Source organism: Asterias amurensis, chromosome 4 (genome assembly GCF_032118995.1).
Source record: "Asterias amurensis chromosome 4, ASM3211899v1".
In the NCBI taxonomy this organism is placed as follows: Eukaryota; Metazoa; Echinodermata; class Asteroidea; order Forcipulatida; family Asteriidae; genus Asterias; species Asterias amurensis.
Genome location: NC_092651.1, coordinates 6,022,813 through 6,049,784, shown reverse-complemented (window position 1 = coordinate 6,049,784; position 26,972 = coordinate 6,022,813). Strand labels below are relative to the sequence as shown.

Genomic DNA, 26,972 nt, shown 5'->3' with positions numbered 1-26,972 from the left:
TTGTTTGTTTGTTTGTTTGTTTGTTTGTTTGTTTGTTTGTTTGTTTGTTTGTTTGTTTGTTTGTTTGTTTGTTTGTTTGTTTGTTTGTTTGTTTGTTTGTTTGTTTGTTTGTTTGTTTGTTTGTTTGTTTGTTTGTTTGTTTGTTTGTTTGTTTGTTTGTTTGTTTGTTTGTTTGTTTGTTTGTTTGTTTGTTTGTTTGTTTGTTTGTTTGTTTGTTTGTTTGTTTGTTTGTTTGTTTGTTTGTTTGTTTGTTTGTTTGTTTGTTTGTTTGTTTGTTTGTTTGTTTGTTTGTTTGTTTGTTTGTTTGTTTGTTTGTTTGTTTGTTTGTTTGTTTGTTTGTTTGTTTGTTTGTTTGTTTGTTTGTTTGTTTGTTTGTTTGTTTGTTTGTTTGTTTGTTTGTTTGTTTGTTTGTTTGTTTGTTTGTTTGTTTGTTTGTTTGTTTGTTTGTTTGTTTGTTTGTTTGTTTGTTTGTTTGTTTGTTTGTTTGTTTGTTTGTTTGTTTGTTTGTTTGTTTGTTTGTTTGTTTGTTTGTTTGTTTGTTTGTTTGTTTGTTTGTTTGTTTGTTTGTTTGTTTGTTTGTTTGTTTGTTTGTTTGTTTGTTTGTTTGTTTGTTTGTTTGTTTGTTTGTTTGTTTGTTTGTTTGTTTGTTTGTTTGTTTGTTTGTTTGTTTGTTTGTTTGTTTGTTTGTTTGTTTGTTTGTTTGTTTGTTTGTTTGTTTGTTTGTTTGTTTGTTTGTTTGTTTGAACATGATTCCATGTTACAGCCACAGGCCTGTGTTGATCATGGCAACACAGCCCCTTTATTTTGGAGATCTATCCATACATACATGAGGGCGCTGTTCTGTAGCCGCCACTGTTTATTTTGTCTCTCCAGTGTTTACTAATTTTTATCCGTTTAATCTTTGCTGAGTTTTTGGCATTGTCTTTATATTTATAGTTGACGTGTTTGGTAAGCTTTATGTGCTTTTGTATGATATATTTTGGTGCTTTTTCAGATTTGTATTGCTTGTTATTTTGATGTTTTTGATGTGGTTTTTATCTCCGGTCGAGTTCACTATTTAACGTGTGCTCATTATGGTTGTTGCCTTTAGTGCCTGTTCTCGTCTCTTGGTGTTTTTACATCTAATTTTTATCATACATAAGTCACGGGTTCAAACCTTTTCTGATGCTGTGACTGTCAGAAACGAGTATTTTGTGTCTCCAGACCAATACATGTGTCTGACTAATTTTGTTGTGTCATTTTCTCTCTGTCATGGGGTAACATTACAGCTGTGCCGTACTGAGTTTAATTTCTCTAAAGTTCCATTAGTAAAATGGTCCAAACATGGCCAAACTACTCTAGTTATTTCTGGTCATGACCCTCGACATGACATTACAATATTTATGGATATTGCTGTTATCCCAGACCCTCGTATTGGATCCACTAGTAATGACGAGTTGCATTTTATACATTCAGATAGTTTGCATTCTATCATGTTTAGTAATTCTACTATAATGTATTCCCGTGGTCAGCTTTTTAATATCCGTAAGACTTCTTGTCACTCCATTCAGCCTGGATTGCTTTCTATTCTGAAAGCAAATGGAATTCTTCGATTCAGGGGTAATAGAGCGGGTCATTGTAACTATAAGTGTAAAACTCCTGTTAAAATTGGTCACCGGCTTGACTATGTTCATAATGAGAGAGCTTTGGAAAACCGCACTCCTGTCCTTAAACACATTGTTGTAAATCCTGCCGATCCTTCTGATGATCTATTTAAACTCTGTTGCTTAAATACCAGATCTCTTAAAAATAAAGCAGCTAGTTTTGTTTCTTATGCTATTAATAGTAAGGCTGATTTGTTTGCCCTTACCGAGACTTGTTTAGAATTTGAGATCTCGAAATCAAGCATCTGAAAGCACACAACTTCGTGTGACAAGGGTGTTTTTTTTTTCATAGTTATCTCGCAACTCCGACGAGCAATCGAGCTCAAATTTTCAGAGGTTTGTTATTTTATACATATGTTGAGATACACCAAGTGAGAAGACTGGTCTTTGACAATTACCAATAGTGTCCAATGTCTTTAATAATAGATGTTAAATTTGCATCGGGGATAAAGAATATAAATTTTGGTTTTTTACCCATACACCGATGTGTGTTAGCACTGTATACTCAGTACTTTCCCGAGTCCTGTGAAAAAATATCACAGGCATGTTACTCGCGTGGGATTCGAACCCACCACCCTTGCAATTCTAGAGCAGTGTCTTACCAACTAGACTACCGAGGTTGCCCGGCAGCTAGAGGCAGTTCGAATCCTATGTTTTGGCAGCGGGTACCGCAACGATATAATAGATGTTAAATTTGCATCGGGGATAAAGAATATTAATTTTGGTTTTTTTACCCATACACCGATGTGTGTTAGCACTGTATACTCAGTACTTTCCTGAGTCCTGTGAAAAAATATCACAGGCATGTTACTCGGGTGGGATTCGAACCCACGACCCTTGCAATTCTAGAGCAGTGTCTTACCATCTAGACTACCGATGTTGCCCGGCAGCTAGAGGCAGTTCGAATCCTATGTTTTGGCAGCGGGTACCGCAACGATATAATAGATGTTAAATTTGCATCGGGGATAAAGAATATTAATTTTTTTTTTTTTACCCATACACCGATGTGTGTTAGCACTGTATACTCAGTACTTTCCCGAGTCCTGTGAAAAAATATCACAAGCATGTTACTCGGGTGGGATTCGAACCCACGACCCTTGCAATTCTAGAGCAGTGTCTTACCAACTAGACTACCGAGGTTGCCCGGCAGCTAGAGGCAGTTCGAATCCTATGTTTTTAATGTCTTTAATGATTGTTTGTTTCAGGGTTACCAGCCTAATGAGAGAGATATTCAACAGCTAGTCACTATGGGATTCCAACGCGATGCTGCATCCAATGCACTCAGGAAACACACAGGAAATATGGATGCCGCCATAGAGGTGCTTGTAACATCACAGTCAGGCCCCCCACAGATACAACCACATAGACATGAACAACAGAGGCCAGATACTAGACCGGGTATGTGCATTTTTTCCTTCTTTTTTAGGCCCTTTTTGAATACATGGCTTGGGCTTTGGAGTCGGCTTTAGGCTCTGTTCTCTCGTCTGAATATTAATAATAATAATAGTAATGATAATAATAATAACAGTATTTATAAAGCGCCAAATTGCCAAAGGATACAAGGCGCTGAGAAGGAAAGAAAAAGGAAAAAGACAGAACAAAGATAAAGATGACCAGCTAAGAAGAGGCAAAAAGGTGGGTTTTGAGAGCACGTTTGAAGGCTGTGACACTGTTAGCGCTTCTGGTTAGGGTAGGTAGAGAATTCCATAGTCGGGGAGCAGCAATTGAAAATGCCCTATCACCTGCAAGTTTATGGGTTTTGTGAACTCAAAGGGATTCACCAGTAGAGCGAAGAGAGTAAGAGGATGTCTGGAGTGAAAGGAGAGAGGAGAGATAATCCGGGGCACAGTGATTGAGGGATTTATATGAAGCCCTGAAGTCTGCAGAAGTCTGCACTCGCACAAGCCAAAATTCCCTGTTAACCCATGAAATACATTTCAAATATGCGCAGAATTTCCTGCTTCTGCAAGCACCAATTTGTTGCTTACTGTAAGCAGAGCCATGACATCGGGCCCAGGGGCCAATTTCATAGAGCTGCTTAAGCAAAAAATTCTGCTTAAGCAAAATAATCAATGCTTAGTAAAATCAGAATACCGGCTAAGACTCCACTCAATTGTTATGCTGTAGTAAACAATAGCCCAATACCAGTCACAAGCAATGTATATGGCATGACATTTTGGGCAGTAAAATGTCTAAAATAAGCAAGCTATTTTCGTGCTTAACCAAATTTTTTGCTTAAGCAGCTCTTTGAAATTGGGCCCAGGTGTCTCTTTATTGAACACAAATCAAGTTATTTCCTGTAAGAGTAACTATGCATGTAGATTTGGGCCCAATTTCATGCGCTGCTTAATGGTAAGCAAATTTGCGTGCTTACTGTAGCAGAAAAATTTGCTTAAGCCTTAGAAAGCCTTATCAGAAAAATTGGGCGGCCATATTGCTTGTTAACCGTGGATTTGCATTGTGATGTCATTTATTTTCGTGCGGTAAGCACTGGAAGGTTAGCATGCCTTTTTGTGTGCTTACGGTTAGCAGCGCTGTGAAATGGAAATCACACAGTAAGCACAAAATCGGCCTCTAAGCAGCGCTATGAAATTGGGCCCTGGTAGTACTTTTGAGACTACGGGTATTCTATTCTGACTTGTCTGATCGACAGCATATTGTGCCACAGCACCTTGTAAACCATGTAAACCATTACAATAACAATAACAAGTTCTTATATAGCGTATTTCACAATAAACCGTATCAATACGCTTTACATTAGTCCCCTGGTCATTTGGCCAATAACATCCCTTTTATCTTTCTCAGCTCCCATTAGGGAGTATACAGCCCCGAGCTGCCGTGGCGCTCCGAAAGCTTTTCATTCACAATATCAACCTCTACCCTCGCAGGTACCCATTTATACCCCTGGGTGAAGAGAAGTAATTATCGTAAAGTATCTTGCTCAAGAACACAAGTGTCACGACCGGGATTCGAACCCACACTCCGGTGACTTAGCATCAGAACTTGAATTCGATGCTCTTATTCACTCGGCCGCGACACTCTTACTTGATGTTATGAAGGAATAGGTTTCATACTGTACTTGAAGATGTAGCTCCACGTACATGTATGTTGCAGGATAAAACACTGAGCCCTTTGATACTCCCCCGAGGGGTGTGATTAAGCGCTATATAAGAATCTGGTATTGTTAATAAGTATTACTTGTTGGTTTTGATATTTAGAACGTGGTCATGGTAGAAGAGGAAGACGTGGCGGTGATGAAGATGAAGAACAAAGTGCACCACCAGCTGCACCTGCTACGCTCTTTGACTTCCTTCAACCCAAACTAGGAAAAGGTAAACATACAATGTACAATCATAATAAATAATAACTAGTTCTTATATAGTAGCGTATCAATGCACTTTACATTAGTGCACTGGGCCGATACATTCCTATAATCTAACTTCCTTCAACCCAAACTAGGAAAAGGTAAACATACAATGTACAATCATAATAAATAACTAGTTCTTATATAGTAGCGTATCAATGCACTTTACATTAGTGCCCTGGTCACTGGGCCGATACATTCCTATAATCTGACTTCCTTCAACCCAAACTAGGAAAAGGTAAACATACAATGTACAATCATAATAAATAATAACTAGTTCTTATATAGTAGCGTATCAATGCGCTTTACATTAGTGCTCTGGTCACTGGGCCAATAACATTCCTATAATCTAACTTCCTTCAACCCAAACTAGGAAAAGGTATACATTCAATGTACAATCATAATAAATAATAACTAGTTCTTATATAGTAGCGTATCAATGCGCTTTACATTAGTGCCCTGGTCACTGGGCCGATTACATTCCTGTAATCTGACTTCCTTCAACCCAAACTAGGAAAAGGTAAACATACAATGTACAATCATAATAAATAATAACTAGTTCTTATATAGTAGCGTATCAAGTCGCTTTACATTAGTGCCCTGGTCACTGGGCCGATTACATACTGTAATCTGACTTCCTTCAACCCAAACTTTGAAAAGGTATACATACAATGTACAATCATAAACAATAATAACTAGTTCTTGCATAGTAGCGTATAAATGCACTTTACATTAGTGCCCAGGTAGAATATACAGCAAGACGAGTTCTCTAAGAAAAAACTCTACCTGGCAAGTAGATACACACATGGTGTTACCGCAAATCAAATATATTTTGATATCTCGCCATGCAATGCCTCAAATCCCATACAGTTGTAACATAGCGCACTTTACATTTAGCATATTGATCAATTTACATTAGTGCCATGGTCATGCGACCAATAACATTCCTTTAATCTTTCTCAACAGTCGATCTTTCGACTTCCAGCATTCCCAGTCGATCCTAACTGTTCAGATACCAAACTGTTCATGTTCTTTTTCTCAAATTTGGTTCAACGCAGCTCTGGAGTCTCAGCCAAAACAGATATAAAATCTGAAATTTACATTTGTAGAAATGAAATCAACTAATTCTTGGTCAAAAGTTGACTCTTAATGTTTTTTTGTGTTTACAGATAAAGGGAAATCCTCTGAGCATTCAAATGAAGTGATGTCAAGCAAGAACAGAAACTTTGCTAAAGAACAACCATACTCAGTGCAGGAAGCTGGTATATCCTTTGTGCATAAGAATAAGGGTCAAGGGTCAAACTCCGGTCAAGGGTCAAACTCCAATCAGTGGGACCAGCCTGATGATGATAGGAGTGTAAGAGGCTATAACACAGATAGGAAACCCAGGAGAGATGATTATAGTAAAGGACGGGGATATGGCGGGAATGAGAACAGAGACAGGAGACCAGACTTCAACCAACAAAAAGGCTATAATCAAGGTAGGAGAGACTTTGAGTCTGGTCCCAGGAGAGATGACTTCAATAGACATGGTGGAAATGATAGAGGAGACAGGAAACAAGACTTTGATGGAAAGTCTGGTTCCAGGGACTTCAATAGAGAAAGACATGGTGGAAATGATAATAGAGACAGGAAACAAGACTTTGATGGAAAGTCTGGTCCCAGGAGAGATGACTTCAATAGACATGGTGGAAATGATAGGGGAGACAAGAAACAAGACTTCAATTCAACTGGCTTTAATTCTGACAGAAACAAAAGGAACTTTGACCAAAAGTCTGGTCCCAGGAGAAATGACTTTAGTAGAGAGCCGAGATTTGGTGGAAATGACAGTGGAGACAGGGCACCAAACCGCAGTAACAATAAGGAGAACAGTAACTACAGGGGTTCCTTTAGAGAGAAGAATGAGGGCGCCAGACAAAAGGACACTAACCATTACACTAGAGAAATCATAAACGATGGTCAACAAAGAACAGAGAATCAAACCAATCAAAGAGAGAACATGAGTCGTGGAGGTCAACAAAGGTCATCGGACAGGGGTCAGCAAAGGTCATCGAACGGGGGTCAGCAAAGGTCATCAGACAGAGGTCAGCAAAGGTCATCGGACGGAGGTCAGCAAAGGTCATCGGATGGAGGTCAGCAAAGGTCATCGGACAGAGGTCAGCAAAGGTCACTCGACGGAGGTCAGCAAAGGTCATCCGACGGAGGTCAGCAAAGGTCATCAGACAGTGGTCAGCAAAGATCATCGGACAGGAAAGCAGACTACAAGGACAGCAGACCGCCACGGTTCCAGAAACACAATGATTCGTATAATGATAGTGTTAATGTTTCCCAGCGGACGACGGCTAGCGATGAAGCTGGAGTTGTTGCTAGTGGGAAGGAAGCAAGGAGGAACGACGCTCCTCCTGCTCAATCTACGCCAGCTGTTAGACCAGGGGAACCGTGTCAAGCTAAATATTGGGAGGATGGACAGGTAAGTGTATCTAAGGGGCTGTTCACAATTATCAACATTTTCACAGGCGTACAAGCCGTAAACTTTTTCAATCCCACCTCTTTCCCCCCTAAAAATGTACAATGAAAATTTTTGTTTTTTTGTCACACTACTCCAGACCTGGTACTTCATGAAGTCAAATTGCCTCCATACCTCCTGGTCATTGCCTTGGTGCCCTTGAAATGCTCCAGTAGAAATTACAAATTTATATTGTCCTCATAGTGTGCCCTTAACCAAAGAGAAAATGCCTTGGTGCCCTTACCCTAATTACTCCAAATAATTGTCTGCATAAAAACTTACTTGAACGAGCAATGGAGAGCTGTTGTTAGTATAAAACATTGTGAGAAACGGCTCCCTCTGAAGTAAAGTAGTTTCTGAGAAAGAGGTAATTTCTCACTCAAATATTAAAATACTTCGGGCCTGAAGCCTTTTTTAGGCATCTAAAAGCACACAAATTTGCAAAACGTTTTTTTTTCTTCTTTCATTATTGTTTGTTTTTTCTATGACCAATTGAGCCCAAATTTTCACAGGTTTGTTATTTTATGCATATATTGGGATACACCAAGTGAGAAGACTGGTATTTGACAAATATCCAAAGGTGTCCAGTGTCTCTAAGTACAATTAAGGAAATGAATTTCAGAATAATGTGAAAGGCTGACATTCTTGAATAACTAATTTTGATATTGTGATTTATTTCTTGATAGTTTTACTAAGCAGTACTGACAGTAGTTCACCCCAGTGGTCGTACGCGTGTTGTGCTGTTCCCTGAGTATACGAACCATGAACTGGGCTTAACTGTTATATTGTGTTTTATTCTTGATAGTTTTACAATGCAGTACTGACAGCAGTTCACCCCAGTGGTCGTACGTGTGTTGTGCTGTTCCCTGAGTATGGCAACCATGAACTGGGCTTAACTGTTATATTGTGTTTTATTCTTGATAGTTTTACAATGCAGTACTGACAGCAGTTCACCCCAGTGGTCGTACGCGTGTTGTGCTGTTCCCTGAGTATACGAACCATGAACTGGGCTTAACTGTTATATTGTGTTTTATTCTTGATAGTTTTACAATGCAGTACTGACAGTAGTTCACCCCAGTGGCCGTACGCGTGTTGTGCTGTTCCCTGAGTATACGAACCATGAACTGGGCTTAACTGTTATATTGTGTTTTATTCTTGATAGTTTTACAATGCAGTACTGACAGTAGTTCACCCCAGTGGCCGTACGCGTGTTGTGCTGTTTCCTGAGTATACGAACCATGAACTGGGCTTAACTGTTATATTGTGTTTTATTCTTGATAGTTTTACAATGCAGTACTGACAGCAGTTCACCCCAGTGGTCGTACGTGTGTTATTCTGTTCCCTGAGTATGGCAACCATGAACCGGGCGTAACTGTGACATTGTGTTTTATTTTTGATAGTTTTACAATGCAGTACTGACTGCAGTTCACCCCAGTGGTCGTACGCGTGTTGTGCTGTTCCCTGAGTATACGAACCATGAACTGGGCTTAACTGTTATATTGTGTTTTATTCTTGATAGTTTTACAATGCAGTACTTACTGCAGTTCACCCCAGTGGTCGTACGTGTGTTGTGCTGTTCCCTGAGTATACGAACCATGAACTGGGCTTAACTGTTATATTGTGTTTTATTCTTGATAGTTTTACAATGCAGTACTGACAGCAGTTCACCCCAGTGGTCGTACGTGTGTTGTGCTGTTCCCTGAGTATGGCAACCATGAAGAGGTGAAGATGGCAGACATAAGACCAATTCCTTCACCGGCATGGGTAAGATATCAACCTCGTTCCCAGGGGTGATCCATCTCCTCGTGTCATGCCTTGCTTGCTCGTAACCCCCAGGCCCAATTCATAGAGCTGTTTAAGCAGAAAACTGCTTACCGATTATCTGCTTAGCAGAAATGAGCAGGATACCAGTCACAAATATGACATGATAGTTTGGCTGGTAACCTTGTTCAGGTAAGCTTAATATTGTCGTGCTTAGCTACTTTTTGTGCTTAAGCAGCTCTATGAAATTGGGCTCAGGAAGTGGTTCATTAGTCTGGCACATTTTAATTAGAACTGTGGCCAATACACTCTTTGCACCCACTCAAGTATGGTAACCTCATAGAGTTATATATAAGAACTAGAGGGCGCACTGGCCTATATACGTGCCCTGGTATGTGCGCAGGCGGCCATTTTGTAAGTTGACAAAACAGCTATCTCACAGCGTGTGTTTGTGCGGCCATTTTGTAAGTTGAACAAACAGCATCGCGTGAGCGTTCAATAAAAAAAACCTCAAACATGTATTTCATATTCTACGCGCGTACTGAATGGCGCGCTTGTCATCTTGCGGTCCCGTGGCGTTTGTGCACGAAGCATCACTCGTGCGCCCTCTAGTTCTTATATATAACTCTATGGGTAACCTGCAATTTAGGAAGAATCAAGTCAAAGGGCAACTGGTTCCCCTCATTCTTCTTTACTCATGTAGTTTAGGATGACTGTGTAAAAACAAGACTCATCTCAAATTGAATCGAGTAAAAATGCGTAAATTTTGATATGCGCGTAGTGAGCATCCTACAAGTGCCATACAAGCGCTTGAAAGTTTTTAACAAGCATGCGTGCAGGGTAGTCTCTTTTAGGAGCCGATCATCAGCGCAATTTTTTTTGCCATCCTTACCAGGGGTATCGACTGTCAATACAGTGTGCTGTTTCACAGAACAACTTGGTCTTAAAGGGTCATATTTCCTGGTTAAACTATTTCCCATCACCGCTATGCTCATATTAACAATGGTGGAAATAGTACAGCACAGTTACAATAATTGGAATCGTATTAACACAATACATTTTTCAATTTACTACAAGTGAACAGAGACAACGTCACTCACCTGGATGGGAGAGCACCGACATTTACTATCCTCACTTTTGGGAGTCGATCAGTGCAATTTTTTGTTGCACTCCTACCAGAGGTATCGACTGTCAATAAAGAGCGCTGTTTCACAGAACTTGGGAAATTCTCTGAGTATAGACGATGTGACCTATGTTTACATTCAAACCACCCTCTGTTGAAAAAACACTGTATACGTCATGTTTCACCAGGCAAAAAGACACGTAATCATGGTAAGTTTCATACACTTTTTAGCTGGCTGCCAAAACACAAAGGTTTTGCCCGGCGGTATGCGCGCGAATCTCGTGTGACGTCAGAGGTCACATCGTCTATATAGTCCTAACACACATAAGTATATGGGTATAACCAAAATTAATTTAAAAAAATTGTAATTTCTTTCAGACGGGATCGGCACAAGCAGTTCCTGGTCCACCCATTCCACCTCTACTAGTGTCTCACTCTGCCAATCCAGGAGTGTTTGCAGGACCAACCGATGTACAGCTAGAGTTTTATAAAGGTGGTGAGGGTAGAGTTCACTCCAAGAACAGACAGCAGAGAGAACCCAGACAAAATACCAGACCCTCTCAGAACTTCTACCAACCCCCTGACTCGAGGAAATAGCAGCTTTATTCTTACAGGTGAAAGTATTAATGTTAAGAATTTCTTGTAATACTAAACATTCTATACATTTTATAAAGAACCTCTGGAAAGGACCATTGGTGTACAATACTCAATTCGTGGTTCAGACCTGATCATGCCCTGCCCTTCTTCTTGCGTATGTCGAGAACAAAACTTTAGTTAAGACTTCCAAAGTTCTGTGAAGCACCACTCTCTAGTAGTCTCATCCACTTCCATCAGCCCGGGGATGCCATTTGGTGGTTTAAACTGGGGGCAAATTGCCATGTAATGATCTGCTGTTTGCTCCGTTGCACCACACTCACAAGCTGGACTTTGGGCTGAGCCACATCTGAACCTGTTGGCCTTGAAAGGTCCGACACCACTTCGCAGACAGTTTTGCTTTGTCCGAGCATGCCTGGATGAGTCACAGCCTGGACTACTATCTGTTTGGTTCTGGATGAAGTGCTAGCTGCCCTGGTCATCTTTTATAGAGAGATTGTTTCTGGTATCTGATTTTTACCGGTAAACCATTGTTATATATGGTATAACATTCAATTTGTGGATCAGCATGCCCTGTACATCCTTTATAGATGCAAGTGCCCTCATTATTATTATTATTATTATTATTATTATTATTATTATTATTATTATTATTATTATTATTATTTATTCGGCCAGTGTCAAAAACAAATACATACAAGTAGAACAAAGGATAATAAGACTTCAAAAAAGGTAACTTAAATACAGGGTAACTAGAGGAGCGGGATTAGACAAAAGGGTACAGGACAGGTACGAGATGTGGAGGAAGGAAGAGGAAGGGACAACAATCCATTCTAAGACGGCCAGGATAAACAAAAGCGTACTACTACACTATGACTCAAAAGCCTGCTTATCCAATCTCATATTTTACATTAAAACCAGTGTTGGAATCAAGTCCTCAAATCTGATTACCAATTACTCCCAATACTTTAGAGATCAAGTCTAGGCCAAGAAGAACTTGCTTTCCCTTATATCAATGAAGTATCAGGGCCCAAGTTCACAAAGTCTGTAAGCACAACAAACTTGCTAAGCACAGAAAAGTATTGCTTAGCAGGAACAGGTTACCTGCCAACATTACATTGAGTTTGCATTGTTGTGGCTGGTGCCCGTGTCAATTGTTGTTAAGCAAAGAAATTTATCAGCAGTGTTTTCTGCTTAACAGCTTCATGAAATTGGGCCCAGACCTCGACGATGCTTGTTGCCAAGTTTCTCATGCCCATGTCACTGAAATTGATATTTTGTTTGCGAGGTTTTAAACCTTTACAGTAGGGATACGGAATGCTCTGAAATATACAGTTATTACATTTTTATAGTAGATGAAGTCCATAGAAAACAAGAAACAAAAATAACGAGTCTCTTACCTCACGTTAAAACATGGTAAAAATGGTTTTTTCTCCAAAACACTCAAAATTTACAAAAACGTGAGGTCAAACAAACGGCGCTATTTGATATAGAAAAGAGCGTCCTCAATAGACCCTTCCCATGAAATATGTAAATTGCACATAGCGCGGGCGCACAAGCATTTTGGTTGGCAAAATGAGGGAGTATCGCGCTGTTTTGTACACAGCTACTAGGTGCGTGACGCAGACGCAATTGTGCGTCTGCTTAGTGCACAACCATATGGCGTTTGCCAACCAACAGGGTCTGTACGCATTAGTGAATGTTATTAGCAAATTTCATGGGAAGGGTCCATTGGCCAGAGCTTGAGAACTGTGCATGAACCCTATTGGGAAATAACGCCAATGACGTCACGGGGTCTCTGCATATCATTATCATAGATAAGCAGTTTTTGACTCTCGGCTGAAAAAGCCGCGTGGAGCGGTGCATTTTTGACTTGAACTATTTATTACTAAATGCAAATTTTAAGCGTAAAATGGTTATAAACCTTTATCTACGATGTCGATTTGGCCCCCAAAAAAAGGTAATAGTTAAAATATTGAGATTATCCTGTAGCCCCTGTTTAAAATAGAATGGTTTGGCTGGTGAGAAAAAAAAAACATCATCAAACTTTTCTGAATAGATTGTGCATGAAATGTGAGCTATTTACTAATATTTTGAATAATTTTATTAATTGTACTTAAAATTTTAGTTTACTTTTGAAGAACATAATCCATGCGCTTCCCTCAATGTTTTTTTTGTACAAACATTTTGGTGTTTTGGGCAAGTTTATAAATGTTGATCTGCTACTGTATTGCACTACTTCTCATGTATTATCAAGCATTATGACATTTGTTTTATTACAACTGTTATACTTGCTTAAAGGTTGCGATAAAGCTCAAGCCTTTTCCCTCATGCAATATTCAATCTGACCGATGTGGCTTTAAAGACAAGTTAAGTTATTCTTTAAAGCCTGTCTCACATGAGCTTTCTAAACAATGGTTGTTTGCAACGAAATTCGCATCGGTGTAATAAAATCGCAAATTTGCGTCGTGTGAAGTAAATCCGTGTGATGAAGTTGCCACGGAGCCGCGTAATAAACAATTGGGATCGAGACCTATTCCAAAAATCGCATCCCTGTTTAGAGTCGCCAAGATCACTGGTGTGAAACGACGGACAGCACGATTACCAAGATCCAGAGCGACCACACAACGATCACGCATGCACAAACCACGGCGTTTTCTTTCGCCATGCACAAACTATTAATCAGTACACGTCATCACCCTGGTGGAGAAAGGTCGTTTGTTTATTCCAGGTATCCATCAAAATGGCGTCGGGGACACAAATGTTGCTGTTGCAAACTATTTAATTCTGTTATGCTAACAAGTTTTCAAGCTCGCATGCTTCCCTGTTATGCACTTAGAGGGTTTTTTTTCTCAACAGCCTATCACATTCCTGATTAATCTTTGGAGTCAGGACGCTGAGAAGTCGCATAAAAAACACAAATGGCGCGCCGAGAAAGCGATCAGCGGTAAAGTTCAGCGTTTAACTCATCATTTTGTGAATTCCACATCCATTAAAATGATAGGAAACACATCCTGCATGAAATATTGATGTGCCTTGTTGTTTATGCATGATTTAAAATGAAAAATGAAATGATACAGCATTACAGCATTAGTTTAAAGAAGAAGAGCTAGTTTACGTTGAAAATACTGCATTTGATCTGAATAGGTACTGGTTACATTTTTCAACCATCACCTTCAATTGGATTCCAGACTTGTTAAAAGTCTGACGCGGTGATAGTGTTCCAACTCTCTCAACGATTCCGACGACACCGCGGTATTCTCTCGAGACTGCTGCTCTTGCGCTGCGCAGTCTCAATTAATGTGGAAGTGTCGTGTCGTGGTCGAGCAGTTAAGAGCATTGAATTCAAACTCTGGTGTTTCTGATTAGCAGAGTGTGGGTTCGAATCCCCATCCATGACACTTGTGTCCTTAAGCAAGACACTTAACCATTGCTTCGTCCTTCGGATGGGACGTAAAGCTGTTGGTCCCATGTGTTGTGTAAACGCATGGAAAAGAACCCAGTGCACTTATTGTAAAGAGAAGGGGTTCGCCCCGGTGTTCCTGGCTGGATTGGCAGCATATTGAGCCACAGCACCTTGTAAACCATTACATGGTGCTGAGGATTAGGTCTTATATCTCAAACTTCATCCCACTCCTTGCAGTAATAATACCTGGCGCTTTGTATCCTTTGGAAAAAGGCGCATTATAAATATGGTTATTATTATTGTTATTATTAATGGGGGAGGAGTCGGCAGCCAGCAGCTTCGCACGAAAGCAGTGATCTTGCGAAAGCAGTATTCAGATGCGGAGGCTTGAATCATTATGCAACCACCACGACTCGACTATCCCCACAACAAACCTTTAACGACTTGTCAACAAGTTGGATGGTTACCCTCAGGAGAAACATCTCGTAAATTGCTTCATTGAAGGCATGGAAACTATTGGTAATTACTCAAAATAATTTACTTGGTAACAAGCCATGGAGAGCTGTTGATAGTATACATGTAAAACATTGTGAGAAACGGCTCCCTCTGAAGTAACGTAGTTTTCGAGAAAGAAGTAATTTTCCAATAAAATATTTGAATTTGGTTTTGAGACCTCAGAATTAGATTTTGAGGTACTGAAATCAAGCATCTTAAAGCACACAACTTTGTGTGACAAGGGTGTTTTTTCTTCCATTATTGTCTCACAACTTCAATAACCCATTGAGTTCTAATTTTCACAGGTTTGTTATTTTATGCATATGTTGAGATACACCAACTGTGAGGGCTAGTCTTTGTCAACCAAAAGTGTCCAGTGTCTATAAGCAACCTTTTGAACATTTAGGGAAAGGTATTTTAAATTTATGCTGTACCATACAATTATAAGTTGAAGCAAGGTTATTTAATCTATCATTAAATGGTATTTAGTTTGTAGAAAATAAATAGCAGGTTTTTCAAGTGCCTTTTTGCAATGTAGTTATTTATAAATAAATGAAAATGTAAAGCAATAAAACAATTGATACATTTAAAAAGATCTGAGTTTGATTCGGTGGTAAGAAACTTCTTTTATCAGTGGCATGTTGTGGCCGAGAGGTTAAGAGCACCAGAGCCAAGCTCTGGGCCAAATTTCATAGAGCTGCTAAGCACAAAAATTTGCTTAGCATGAAATTTCTTTCTTGATAAAAACAGGATTACCAACCAAATTTCAATTTGTTGCATATTGCTTGTTACTGGTATTCAGCTGTTGTTTGCTTATTCTGAAAATCATGTGAAAGTTTGGTTGGTAATCCTGTTTTTATAAAGGAAGAAATTTCATGCTAAGCTAGTTTTTGTGCTTAGCAGCTCTATAAAATTGGGCTCTGTTCTGATCAGCAGAATGTGGGTTCAAGTCCCAGTCGTAACACTTGTGTCCTTAAGCAAGACACTTATCCATTGCTTCCTCCTTCGGATGGGACATAAAGCCGTTGGTCTCATGTGTTATGTTATGTACGTAAAACCAGTGCACTTATGATAAAGAGATGGGGTTTGCCTTGGTGTTCCTGGTTTGATTGGCAGCATAAGCATATTGTGCCACAGTATGTAAAATGAGTTGGTCTCATAATTAAAACATAGTCCCATATACCTTGTAGGAAAGTACTGAATGTTGAAGCGCTGTGAGTGTCACAGAGTGACGAATGAATGCTAAGAATCCACTATTGTTATTATTCTTTTTCTTAGTCCCTTCCTTGGTTGACAGTTCGAACAAAACACAATGTCATCTTTTTTTAAGTGCCTTCATGGCGTTACCTTCTACATGTATGTGTTTTTTTTTAAGGTAAAAATGGTGTTGTTTTATTGTGATTTGACTGATCTCGGTAAACGTTTTTGTGCATATATTTCTTAAGCCATGGCAAAACAGCCTAACTTGAAAAATTTCATTTTGAGACAAGCAAGCAAGTACAAAGATTAGCTGTTTTGCCATAAATACGGGACATAAGTGTACACAGAGGGCGAGATAGGGCATGTTTTACATCCTTTGAAACTTTGAACTGGTAAAAAAACGGAGAAACTAATAGAGTAGTAAAAGACCATAAGCGTCATAAATAAGGGACTTATCCTATCTACGTGTATGGTACACTGTAACAACATGGTATTATTTCATACTGTTGAAGAAGTAAACCAATGAGAGCTGCACAATATGGTTCTCTTGATAGGAGGCCTGTGGTTGGTTGGCTCAGGGCTATTGTGTGGGTAGCCCATTGTGTGAGAAAGCCCTGTTTAGTGAGGTGTGTCAGTAGACTGTTGGATGTCTTAGGAGGAGGGTGGTAGTATGGTATGCCAGAGACTTGTATACGTGTATAAGAAGCAGCAAATATGGAGCCAGGATGGTGGACACACAGAATAAACACTGGGTGTTCTGATTGGTTCTTGTGGAAGGAGACCTGTGGTTGGTTGGCTCAGGGCTATTGTGTGGGTAGCCCATTGTGTGAGAATGCCCTGTGTAGTGGGGCGTGTCAGTAGACTGTTGGATGTCATAGGAGGAGGGTGGTAGAATTACATTCTGCCAGAGACTTGAAATATGGAGCCAGGATGGTGGACCCACAGAATAAACACTAGGTGCTATGATTGGTTCTTCTGGTAGGAGACCTGTGGTTGGTTGGCTCAGGTCTATTGTGTGGGTAGCCCATAGTGTTAGAATGCCCTGTGTATTGGGGTGTGTCAGTAGACTGTTGGATGTCAGATGAGAAGGATGGTAGAATGGTATGCCAGAGACTTGAAACATGGAACCAGGATAGTGGACACACAGAATAAACACTAGGTGCTATGATTGGTTCTTCTGAAAGGAGACCTGTGGTTGGTTGGCTCAGGGCTATTGTGTGGGTTGCCCATTGTGTGAGAATGCCCTGTGTAGTGGGGCGTGTCAGTAGACTGTTGGATGTCATAGGAGAAGGATGGTAGAATGTAATGCCAACCTAAAAGCAACAAATTCTGGAGACTCACAAAAGATGCAGCAAATATGGACCAAGGGTGGACACACAGAACACTGGGTGCCAGATCTAGGCACCAGACTCATCCATGTGGACTTCTTGTGTCATGTCAACAAGCACTACATTTTGAGCTGTGCACTGAAAGTGTTGAGACAAAGCTGAAATCTTCATATCGGACATTTTCACACCAGCACATGCAAAAGAAAATGAGGGTTCAACAGAACTTCATGAAGGAACTACTTGAGGAAGTGACATTAAGAAAATGAAGCAGAACTTCCAAGGAAAAGAAGAAGAAAAGTGAGTACTATCTTTTCTCCCATTTTCTTTTTTTTTACCAAATTTCTGCTCGGCAAAAATAAGCAGGAAACAGCCACAAATGTTACATGTTGCATTGTATTTTGGTTGGTAGTCTAATTCTGTTAAGCAGGTTTGTGGTAAGCAAGTTAGCTCAATGGAATTGGGAAAACTCTTTGTATGTGTTGGACAGTGTTTATGTATTCCCCTGCCCCTCCCCCAAACAACAAGATATTCCAGGAATTATCAAATGTTTTGATTTTGAGAAAGCATTTGACGAGCTAGAGTAGTTCTTTGTTGAGAAAAGTTTGAGGTACTTTACTTTTGGTCTAATTATTTGTGGTTTGGTATTGTGCTATATCACAATATTTTGAGTTGTATGACCAATAAAGGCCACATTCTGGAAAAGTTTCCGTATGGCGCCACCACTTTTTCATTCGATATGAAATAACATAGTATCTAATTTACCTCAATGAGATATCCCTTTTTGTAAAAATTATTGTTTTATCTGTCAGTGGTAATTAGACACTGTGCGTACAGACCAAATTGAAAGGCTGCCAAGTGGCAGTACTTTTAACTCCTGTAGATTTTGGTCACACATCAACATTCATTCATTACGATGGTAGCATGAACATAACGGAGAAGATAGTTTATGATTGAAGAGTCATTTGCCATCTCCGAGGAAATTGAGGTTTTTCTTGTTCATCATCATTCAATCTCGACACCATATTCATACACTAGTGTTGTCCGCTTAATATTATTATTATGTTGTCCATATTAATATCGCTGCTAGTCGCTCAAGGCAAATTTCCGGTACTAAATTATGACTAGCTATTTATTGATGACAGCGATAACTCTATTAGCGCCACATTCGATCTCTCGCATAATTTCACACTGCCCTCTGGGCTAAAGATTATTAACTCTTAAGTCAGATGTAATGAAAATTAGGTAAATCTTATCTCGGGGAGCAATATTTTACCTCCAGACAAAATTAGTTATTGGTCTGTAGGACAGCAGGGTCCAATTTCAGGGCTCTGCTTATCCCAGGAATTCTGCGCTTACGGTGCTCGTAAAGCATATCATGTTTTTGGGCCGTAAGCGCAGAATTGCGTTGTAATTCCTAGATCTAGTCATAGGACTCTTCATGAGTTATTAAAAACTTAAGGCTAGTTAGTTAGGACGATTAACTCGTCCTTACTCAAGATAAGTCTAGTCTTAACTCTTTGTGAAATCCAACCTTAATGGCCAAATCAACCGCTACACTGTACAACGAGTAACGTTTCTAGGTTGTATTATTTATAACACCCCTTACAAATATTCTGCCTTTTCATTGGTTTAGAGTGCGTCAAATGATATGTGTTAGTTTTACTGGAAACGGCGGTTGTGTGATAGTGCATCATTATTCCGTGTGATAGTCCGACGACTATCACACGGCGTGCAGTACCAAGACGTCTTTTTACCCACCTCGAACCTAATCAGTTGTGCATCTGTGTATCTGAAACGCGCGTCTGAACGTTACGTGTACAAAGATGATAAATAGTATGTTGGGGTGTAATAAAACAAATATTGTCTGCTTTTACTCGTGCTACATTTATGGTTAAAACTCTGACTCCCTCAGTGATCCCCGGACCATTCCATTTTCCCTCGGCTGCGCATCTTGAAATAGAATGCTCTGGGGATCACATCGGGAGTCGTAGTTTTAAACACAGCACTCGAAGTAGTCAATATTTGTATACTACTATAAAATGAGAAAATAGGAAGTACATGAAATTCATGAATGAGCACACATGAACTCAAATACATAACGACAACCAATTGAAAGAGCCAGACTTGACCGTGTATTTTCACCCAAACTGCTATTTTTTATTTTGAAAGTATCGCTGGAGTCGCTGGGACATCTTCCCACAACAAAAATAAATGACACATTTATACAAATAATATATCCATTTACTTTAACACCCAGTTTAATTTGTCTTGACCTTGTACATATAAATGAATACTGTAGGTTTCCGGCCGTCGATTTCACACAACTCTTCCTAACATAGGATTAATCTTAAGACTTAAGACAAGTCCCAGCCCTGCACTATAACAGGTAAACACTAAGATTAATCCTAAGTTAGGACGAGCTTGGATGGGTTCAATGCGTCCTACGCCTTTGGATACGGAACTTAACTCGTCCTAAGATTAATCCTAAGTTAGGAAGAGTTTGGTGAAATCGATGACTGAGTTCAAAAATCCATCAAGTAAAAAATCAGTTACTAAAAAGAAAGACGAAAGGACATACCCATACTTTTTCCCTACACACATGACACACAAAATAATGAAAAATAAAACACAATGAAATTTGTGTTTGTGAACTAAAAGGAAACATGATCGCTAGCTTTTAATAGTTGGCATCAACTTGATAATATGTCGATTTTCCAAGTTTTTTAAATTTTAAATAACTTGACTTGCTCATGTACATAGCTGTATAACAAGATTTAATAGATGTTAAATTTGCTTCGGGGATAACAAATTTTATATTGTTTTACCCTTACACCAATGTGTGTAAAGCACAGTTTTCTCTGTACTTTCCCCCCGAGTCCTAAGAAACGTTACTTCAGAGGGAGTCGTTTCCAACAATGTTTAATACTATCAACAGCTCTCCAATGCTCGTTACCAAGTCAGTTTTTAAGTTAATATTTGTAATAACCAACTGTGTACCTTCCCTTTAACAATATATTTCTTAACATTAGCATAATGAATTGATATATTAGAAAAGCATGCTATAGCTGGTATGAGATAAAAAACCAAATGGTCAGTCCACCGGTTTTCCCTGTATGCCAACACAAAATTTAGGTACAAATGTTCATACTGTGCAAGTGAATTAGACTTTTTCTCCAGAAGACGATCAGAGCATACTGATCGAATCGTCGAGTTGAAACCAACGGTTCTTTTCAGAACCACCCCAACTCATTAGAGATAGTCATTACATGGTGTTACCGCAACCTTTCTATATCGTATTTCCACCATGCAAAGTTTCAAATCCTACTGAATTAGACTTGTTTCTCATTCCAGCCTGAGTGTTTTGTTGCAGTTATTTTTTTGATATTTCAAGACATAGCAGATAGTTGTAAATTAAAGGAACGTTACAGAATTGGTAAGAAACAAAAATCGTGAAGATCACAGATTAACATAAAACTTACAGTCTAATGATAATGATAGTAGAAAACATCCCTTGAAATATTACTGTCTGAAATTTCATATTTTATGAGAAATAAATAATCAAAGTTCACGTTTGGAGTTTATGGCTCAGTGAGCGTTTTATTCATTTTTGTTTTGGCATCGATGCAATGCAACATTTTAAATCGGTTTTTCACTATTCTCACCCAGATGGCCGATCGATCTCAAACTTCTACAGGTTTGTCAGTTTATGCATAGGATTGATTACAAAAAGTGCCTACACTGCCAGCAACTTTTTTGCTAGCAAGACCAATTCTGTAATGTTACTTAACCTCTACACGACTCGCACAATGCACTACAAATGAATAAATCCTACTCATCAAACATGCACCAATCAGCAACCAACATTGTCTCAAAATTGTAAACCTCACCAACGACACATATTTTTCAACTGTACTTTAGAAAAACCATTCTTAAATTATTAAGTTTACTCCAAGACATCCATGTTAAGTTTTGTTCTATTTACATTAAAATGCTATAAAAATAAATACACATCTCCTTCAAAATAATTCCATTATTAAATTAAGAGCCACTTAAAATGTGCGCATTGTGCGCAATACCCTTAAAATGTGCGCATTAGTGTCAAGAGTGTCATTGAATGGTTTACTGTTCAAGAGGCACATTCCCTGGGATGTTCAGAAGATTTAAGGCACTGGACACTCTTGGTAATTACTCAAAATGTATATTAGCAAAGAAATTTATTTGGTAATGAGCAATGGAGAGCTGTTGATAGCATAAAATGTTGTGAGAAACGCCTCCCTCTGAAGTAATGTAGTTTTTGAGAAAGCGGTAATTTGTCACTCAAATATTTTAATCTGAAAAAGACTTCAGGCCTGAAGCCTTTTCTCAGGCATCTGAAAGCACATCAAGATGTGCAACATGGGCCTTTTTCTTTCATTATTTTCTTGCCACTTTGACGACCAATTGAGTCCAAATTTTGACAGACTTATTATTTTGTGCATATGTTGGGATACACCAAGTGAGAAGACTGGTCTTTGACAATTACCAATTGTGTTCAGTGCCTTTGAAGTTTGAGGTTGTCCTGTTTGGGACTCCAATCTAAGTAATTTAGTAATAATCTATTTGTGAGGTCACTGAAACTCTTTAAACAAAATGTTCCTTTTGTATTCAAAAGTTAAAACCAACTTACAATTTTCCCATTACACCTAAAGGCAGTGGACACTATTGGTAATTACTCAAAATAATTATTAGCATAAAACCTTACTTGGTAACTAGTAATGGGGAGAGGTTGATGGTATAAAACATTGTGAGAAACGGCTCCCTCTGAAGTGGAGTACTTTTCGAGAAAGAAGTAATTTTCCACGAATTTGATTTCGAGACCTCAGATTTAGAATTTGAGGTCTCGAAATCAACCATCTGAAAGCACACAACTTCGTGTGTCAACGGTGTTTTTTCTTTCATTATTATCTCGCAACTTAGATGACCGATTGAGCTCAAATTTTCACAGGTTTGTTATTTTATGCATGCTGAGATACACCAAGTGAGAAGACTGGTCTTCGACAATTACCAATAGTGTCCACCGTCTTTAATAAGTTTCACATTCCAGAAACAATATATCGTCGGCTCAGTGCTACATGTATTGGTAATAATTTGTGACAATTCACCTGAAATTATCTTTAAAAATACAACTCCATGTACACATTGTGAACTGTTTTGCTAAGTCAAATGTAAAATACTTACTGTTAAAGATGTTTAATTTATAGTTGATTGTCATTATTAAGTTAGAGGGGCAATATTTCAGTTCTAGAGAATGTTGTGAAGAAACTAGTAACTTTGCTTCTAGGCCTATCACAACAACAATCCAACCCAAAATGCTTGGGCCACCCGTTCCTGACGTTAAAATAACCATTCCTTGTCCACTTCCCCTGACAATAAACATTCTCTCACCCGTCCCCCGGCTCAATGTTGATTGGAACGCAGAAGACCGTGCAATTAGAACCAAAATTGAAAGGGGGCAGGGGGCCCATAGAGATATGGCTGGGATTGTAGTACCACCATAGGTTATATTGTAACCTTACCAAGAAGAATATGCCTTGGTGTCCTTGCCCTTTCAAAAATGAAGCATACAGCCCTGTGCGATTATTTCTTTATTCTTGATTTCATATTTGGCATGTCAACAAAACTTTTTTTTTTAAAAGGACGATCAACAATTCTTTTTTGTACGTGGCCTTATGTTGCTTCTCACTTTTTGAATCCATAGTTCTCAATACCCGGTGCAACCCAAATTAGTGCCACATTGCCACATATGAATGTTATCAAACTATTTTTGTTTTCAAATTATTTTGACATGATCATAAACTTCTACAGCTACATGTACAGTACCAACATCATAACAATCACTCATTACTGATATCCTACTATTTACATTAAATATATGCATCTTCTGTTAGATTTGTCATCACTTCCTATAAGATTCCCATAAGATTCCTATAAGATTCCTAAGAGATTCCTATAAGATTTCTATAAGATACCTATAAGAATTCTATAAGATTCCTATAAGATTCCTATAAGATTCCTATAAGATTCCTACAAGATTCCTACAAGATTCCTACAAGGTTCCTGTAAGATTCCTATAAGATTCCTATAAGATTCCTATAAGATTCCTATAAGATTTATAAGATTCCTATAAGATTCCTATAAGATTCCTGTAAGATTCCTGTAAGGTTCCTGTAAAGTTCCTGTAAGATTCCTTTTAAGATTCCCATAAGACTCCTATAAGATTCCTTTAAGATTCCTATAAGAATTCTATAAGATTCCTATAAGAGTTCTATAAGATTCCTATAAGATTCCTATAAGATTCCTATAAGATTCCTATAAGATTCCTATAAGAATTCTATAAGATTCCTATAAGATTCCTATAAGATTCCTATAAGATTTTGTATAGGTTTTTTGTTGTCCGGGCTAATTGTTTCAGTTAAACATGAATTTGTAAAAGCATCAGGTTTTTTTTTACAACGTGTCTACAAAACACCCCTTTATTTTAAAGACAAGAACACCATATAATTTTGTCTTTACAAACTATTATTGAGCATTGTGTAATGTGAGCATGGCACTATCAGCTTAGCATGACACTTCACAAATTCACAAATGACCTTTGTCAACTTAACTTTACATTAAGTTTCAACGTCGAATAAACAAAGGACTTAACTTCATGTGCACACTTCTGCTCGTCATAGAAAAACCTTGGTTAGCAAAAACACTTTAGAACCCAAACATGACCCCCTTGTAGTATAGTTATAAAGGTATATTGACCCAATTTCAATGACAAGCAAATAATAATGGCACAGGTCAACCATGGAGGTAGATGGGTCAACTATCACTAACCAACTGACTTGGAACTAGCACTACCCAATTGACTCAGTTCTTGTATTTTCAATGTTTACATGGCGTTGTCGTGGTCGAGCGGTTAAGAGCACTCAAACTCGGGTGTTTCTGATCAGCAGAGTGTGGGTTTTCAGTCTCAGTCGTGACATTTGTGTCTTTAAGCAAGACACCTAACCAATGCTTTGTTCTGTGGATGGGACGTAAAGCCGTTGGTCCTGTGTGTTGTGTAATGCATGTAAAAGAACCCAGTGCACTTGTCGAAAAGAGAAGTGGGTCGCCCTAGTGTTCCATTTGATTGGCTGCATACTGCACCAGAGCACTTTGTAAACCATTACATGGTGCTATGTAAAAGGAGTAGGTCTTATAATTCAAACGTAGTCCCTCATACCTTGCAGGAATTACTGTTTGATAAAGAGACGAGGTTTACCCTGGTGTTCCTGGTTTGATTGGCAGCTTATTACGCCACAGCAACTTGTAAACCATTACATGGTGCTATGTAAAAGGAGTAGATCTCATGATTCAGACCATCAGACCTAGTCCCACATACCTTGAGGAAAATACTGAACGTTGAAGCGCCTTGAGGGTCACTGAGTGACAGTAATGAGCAATATATAAGAAGCCACCATAGAGTTATATATAAGAGCTAGAGGGCGCACTGGTGATGCTGCTTGCACAAACGCGACGGGACCACAAGATGACAAGCGCGCCATTCTGTGCGTGCGTTGAATATGAAATACACGTTTGAGTTTCTTTTATTGAACGCTCAAGCGATGCTGTTTGTTCAACTTACAAAATGGCCACACAAACACACGCTGTGAGATGGCTGTTTTGTCAACTTAGAAAATGGCCGCCTGCGCGCATGCCGAGGCGCGTATATAGGCCAGTGCGCCCTCTAGTTCTTATATATAACTCTATGGAAGCCACTGTTACTTGTTCCTAGATTGAGTCTTTAGTGTGTGCTTACCCGTTAGTAAAACCCATCACTCAATATGTACCATCTGTAAATGTATTATTATATTTATGCATTATGTATTAGTTCGAAGAAGGTGAAATCACCCAAAAAACATTAATTTAAAAACTTTTTACAAGATACACTTAAATCATACTTGATACAATAGTCCGATTCGTCATTCATTTTATCAATTACTTTGGCATTAATTTAGTCGGCAGTACAAAAAGGATCTGCAATAAACACACTTCGTATTTAAGTACATGTTGCCATTATTTATGCAAATGAAGATTTCTATTGTAGAATTAGCCATCAATAAATATGTCCATTATTTACAAAGTCAGAATATAGGATGAAAGCTGTACTTAAAGCTTGTTTACTGTTAGGCCTGGTACTTCACGGAAACAATAAAGGCGATTGCCTCCATACCCCCTCTGGTCATTGCCTTAATGCCCTTGAAATGCTCCAGAAGTACAACTTAGTAGTACAAAGGTGCCCTTTATCAAGGAGAAAATGCCTTGGTGCCCTTGCCCTTTCCAAAACGAAGCAAACAGGCCTGTACTTGAAGCTTGTTGACTGTGCAATAGCTCAATCATGCCCTTTGGTTGTGAGTGACTTGGGCCTATGCTAACTCAACCCTCTCCTTTCCACCAGATAACTATGAACAATTTACTACAGTTTCCTGCATGGGCAAACTTCACTATCAAACCATTGGCCATTTCACAATGTATACTTCCAAACAGACTTTACAACTTTACAACTATTTAAAAATAGTTGTGAAGTTCATGCTATGTCGGCATAAGTTTCAGTCAACCATTCCTGCATGGTCACAAAATAACCCTACAACCATGACATTTCATAATACACACTTCCGAACAGAACTTTATATAGTTGTAAAGTTCATGCTATGTCGGCATAAGTTTCAGTCTACCATTCCTGCATGGGAAAATTAAACCTATATACAACCATGATCTTTTCTTAATGCATACTTCCAGACAGAACTTCATATAGTTGTAAAGTTCATGCCATGTCAGGGCTTAAGTCTCGGTCAACCTTTTTAAAATCACAAGATTGTAATAACAGTCAATATAGTAAAGACCGATAATAGTACATATTGTGTACTATGCCTGGGTGACTAGTGAAATTTACTACTCAACTAGTCAGGCCTCGAATAGGCGCGACATTGACACTAGTTTAATTTTTAGTTCCCAAGACGCATTGTGGCATATTGTTTGCACTAGCGCAATATAGTATAATACACGTTGAAAGGATTTTGTCACTGATGTCTGATCGTTGTCATGAATAATTGTGAAGGACACAATTGATTCACCAAGCAAGTAGTCGCTACTATTTTTGTAGTAGTCGTGGCGGCACAATTGACCGAGTAGTTGAGAAACTGTAGTCGTGACTACACTTAGCAATTAATAGTCGAGACTTCAACACTAGTTGCACTAGTCACCCAGGTTTACTATGTATACGTACACTGTCAATTATGTCAATCTAGTAGAAGAAAGAAGTTTGATCTTACGAGAACATAGGCTACATATTGTCCAGTAAGTGTTGTAGGAGGATGGTGTCTGTCAGCTAAGAGTATGACTAGGTTAAAGCTCCTCAAAGAGGTTGTCAGGCAGGGCATCTGGGCAGAGGTAGTTGGCTAATGCCATCTCATCGTTGATGAACACAACCTTCTGGGCTGTGAAGTCACTCATCCTAAATAGAAAACAAATTCACGTTATGAGAAG

The 26,972-nt window shown here is 38.8% G+C and overlaps 2 protein-coding genes across 3 annotated transcripts in view; one reads left to right on the top strand and one right to left on the bottom strand.

Moving 5' to 3' along the window:
• Positions 1–13,389, top strand: part of LOC139936381 (uncharacterized) — a 29,781-nt gene extending 16,392 nt beyond the window's left edge. The window contains exons 8-12 of the mRNA XM_071931190.1: positions 2,849–3,041; positions 4,862–4,975; positions 6,177–7,477; positions 9,152–9,277; positions 10,776–13,389. Coding sequence (XP_071787291.1) covers positions 2,849–3,041; positions 4,862–4,975; positions 6,177–7,477; positions 9,152–9,277; positions 10,776–10,994 — 1,953 coding nt within the window. The 3' untranslated portion in view covers positions 10,995–13,389. The remainder of the gene's footprint in view (positions 1–2,848; positions 3,042–4,861; positions 4,976–6,176; positions 7,478–9,151; positions 9,278–10,775) is intronic.
• The window catches only part of LOC139935796 (uncharacterized), a 144,074-nt gene that overhangs the window by 105,625 nt on the left and 11,477 nt on the right, over positions 1–26,972 (bottom strand). Inside the window, exon 7 of one of the 2 annotated variants that reach the window (XR_011785856.1) lies at positions 25,083–26,940. Coding sequence is in view for 1 of the 2 variants with exons in the window: in XM_071930390.1 (XP_071786491.1) it covers positions 26,832–26,940 (109 nt within the window). In the remaining variant the exon portion in view is untranslated. Of the gene's footprint in view, positions 1–23,782; positions 26,941–26,972 lie in introns of those variants that run through there. The other variant, XM_071930390.1, reaches the window with a different exon arrangement.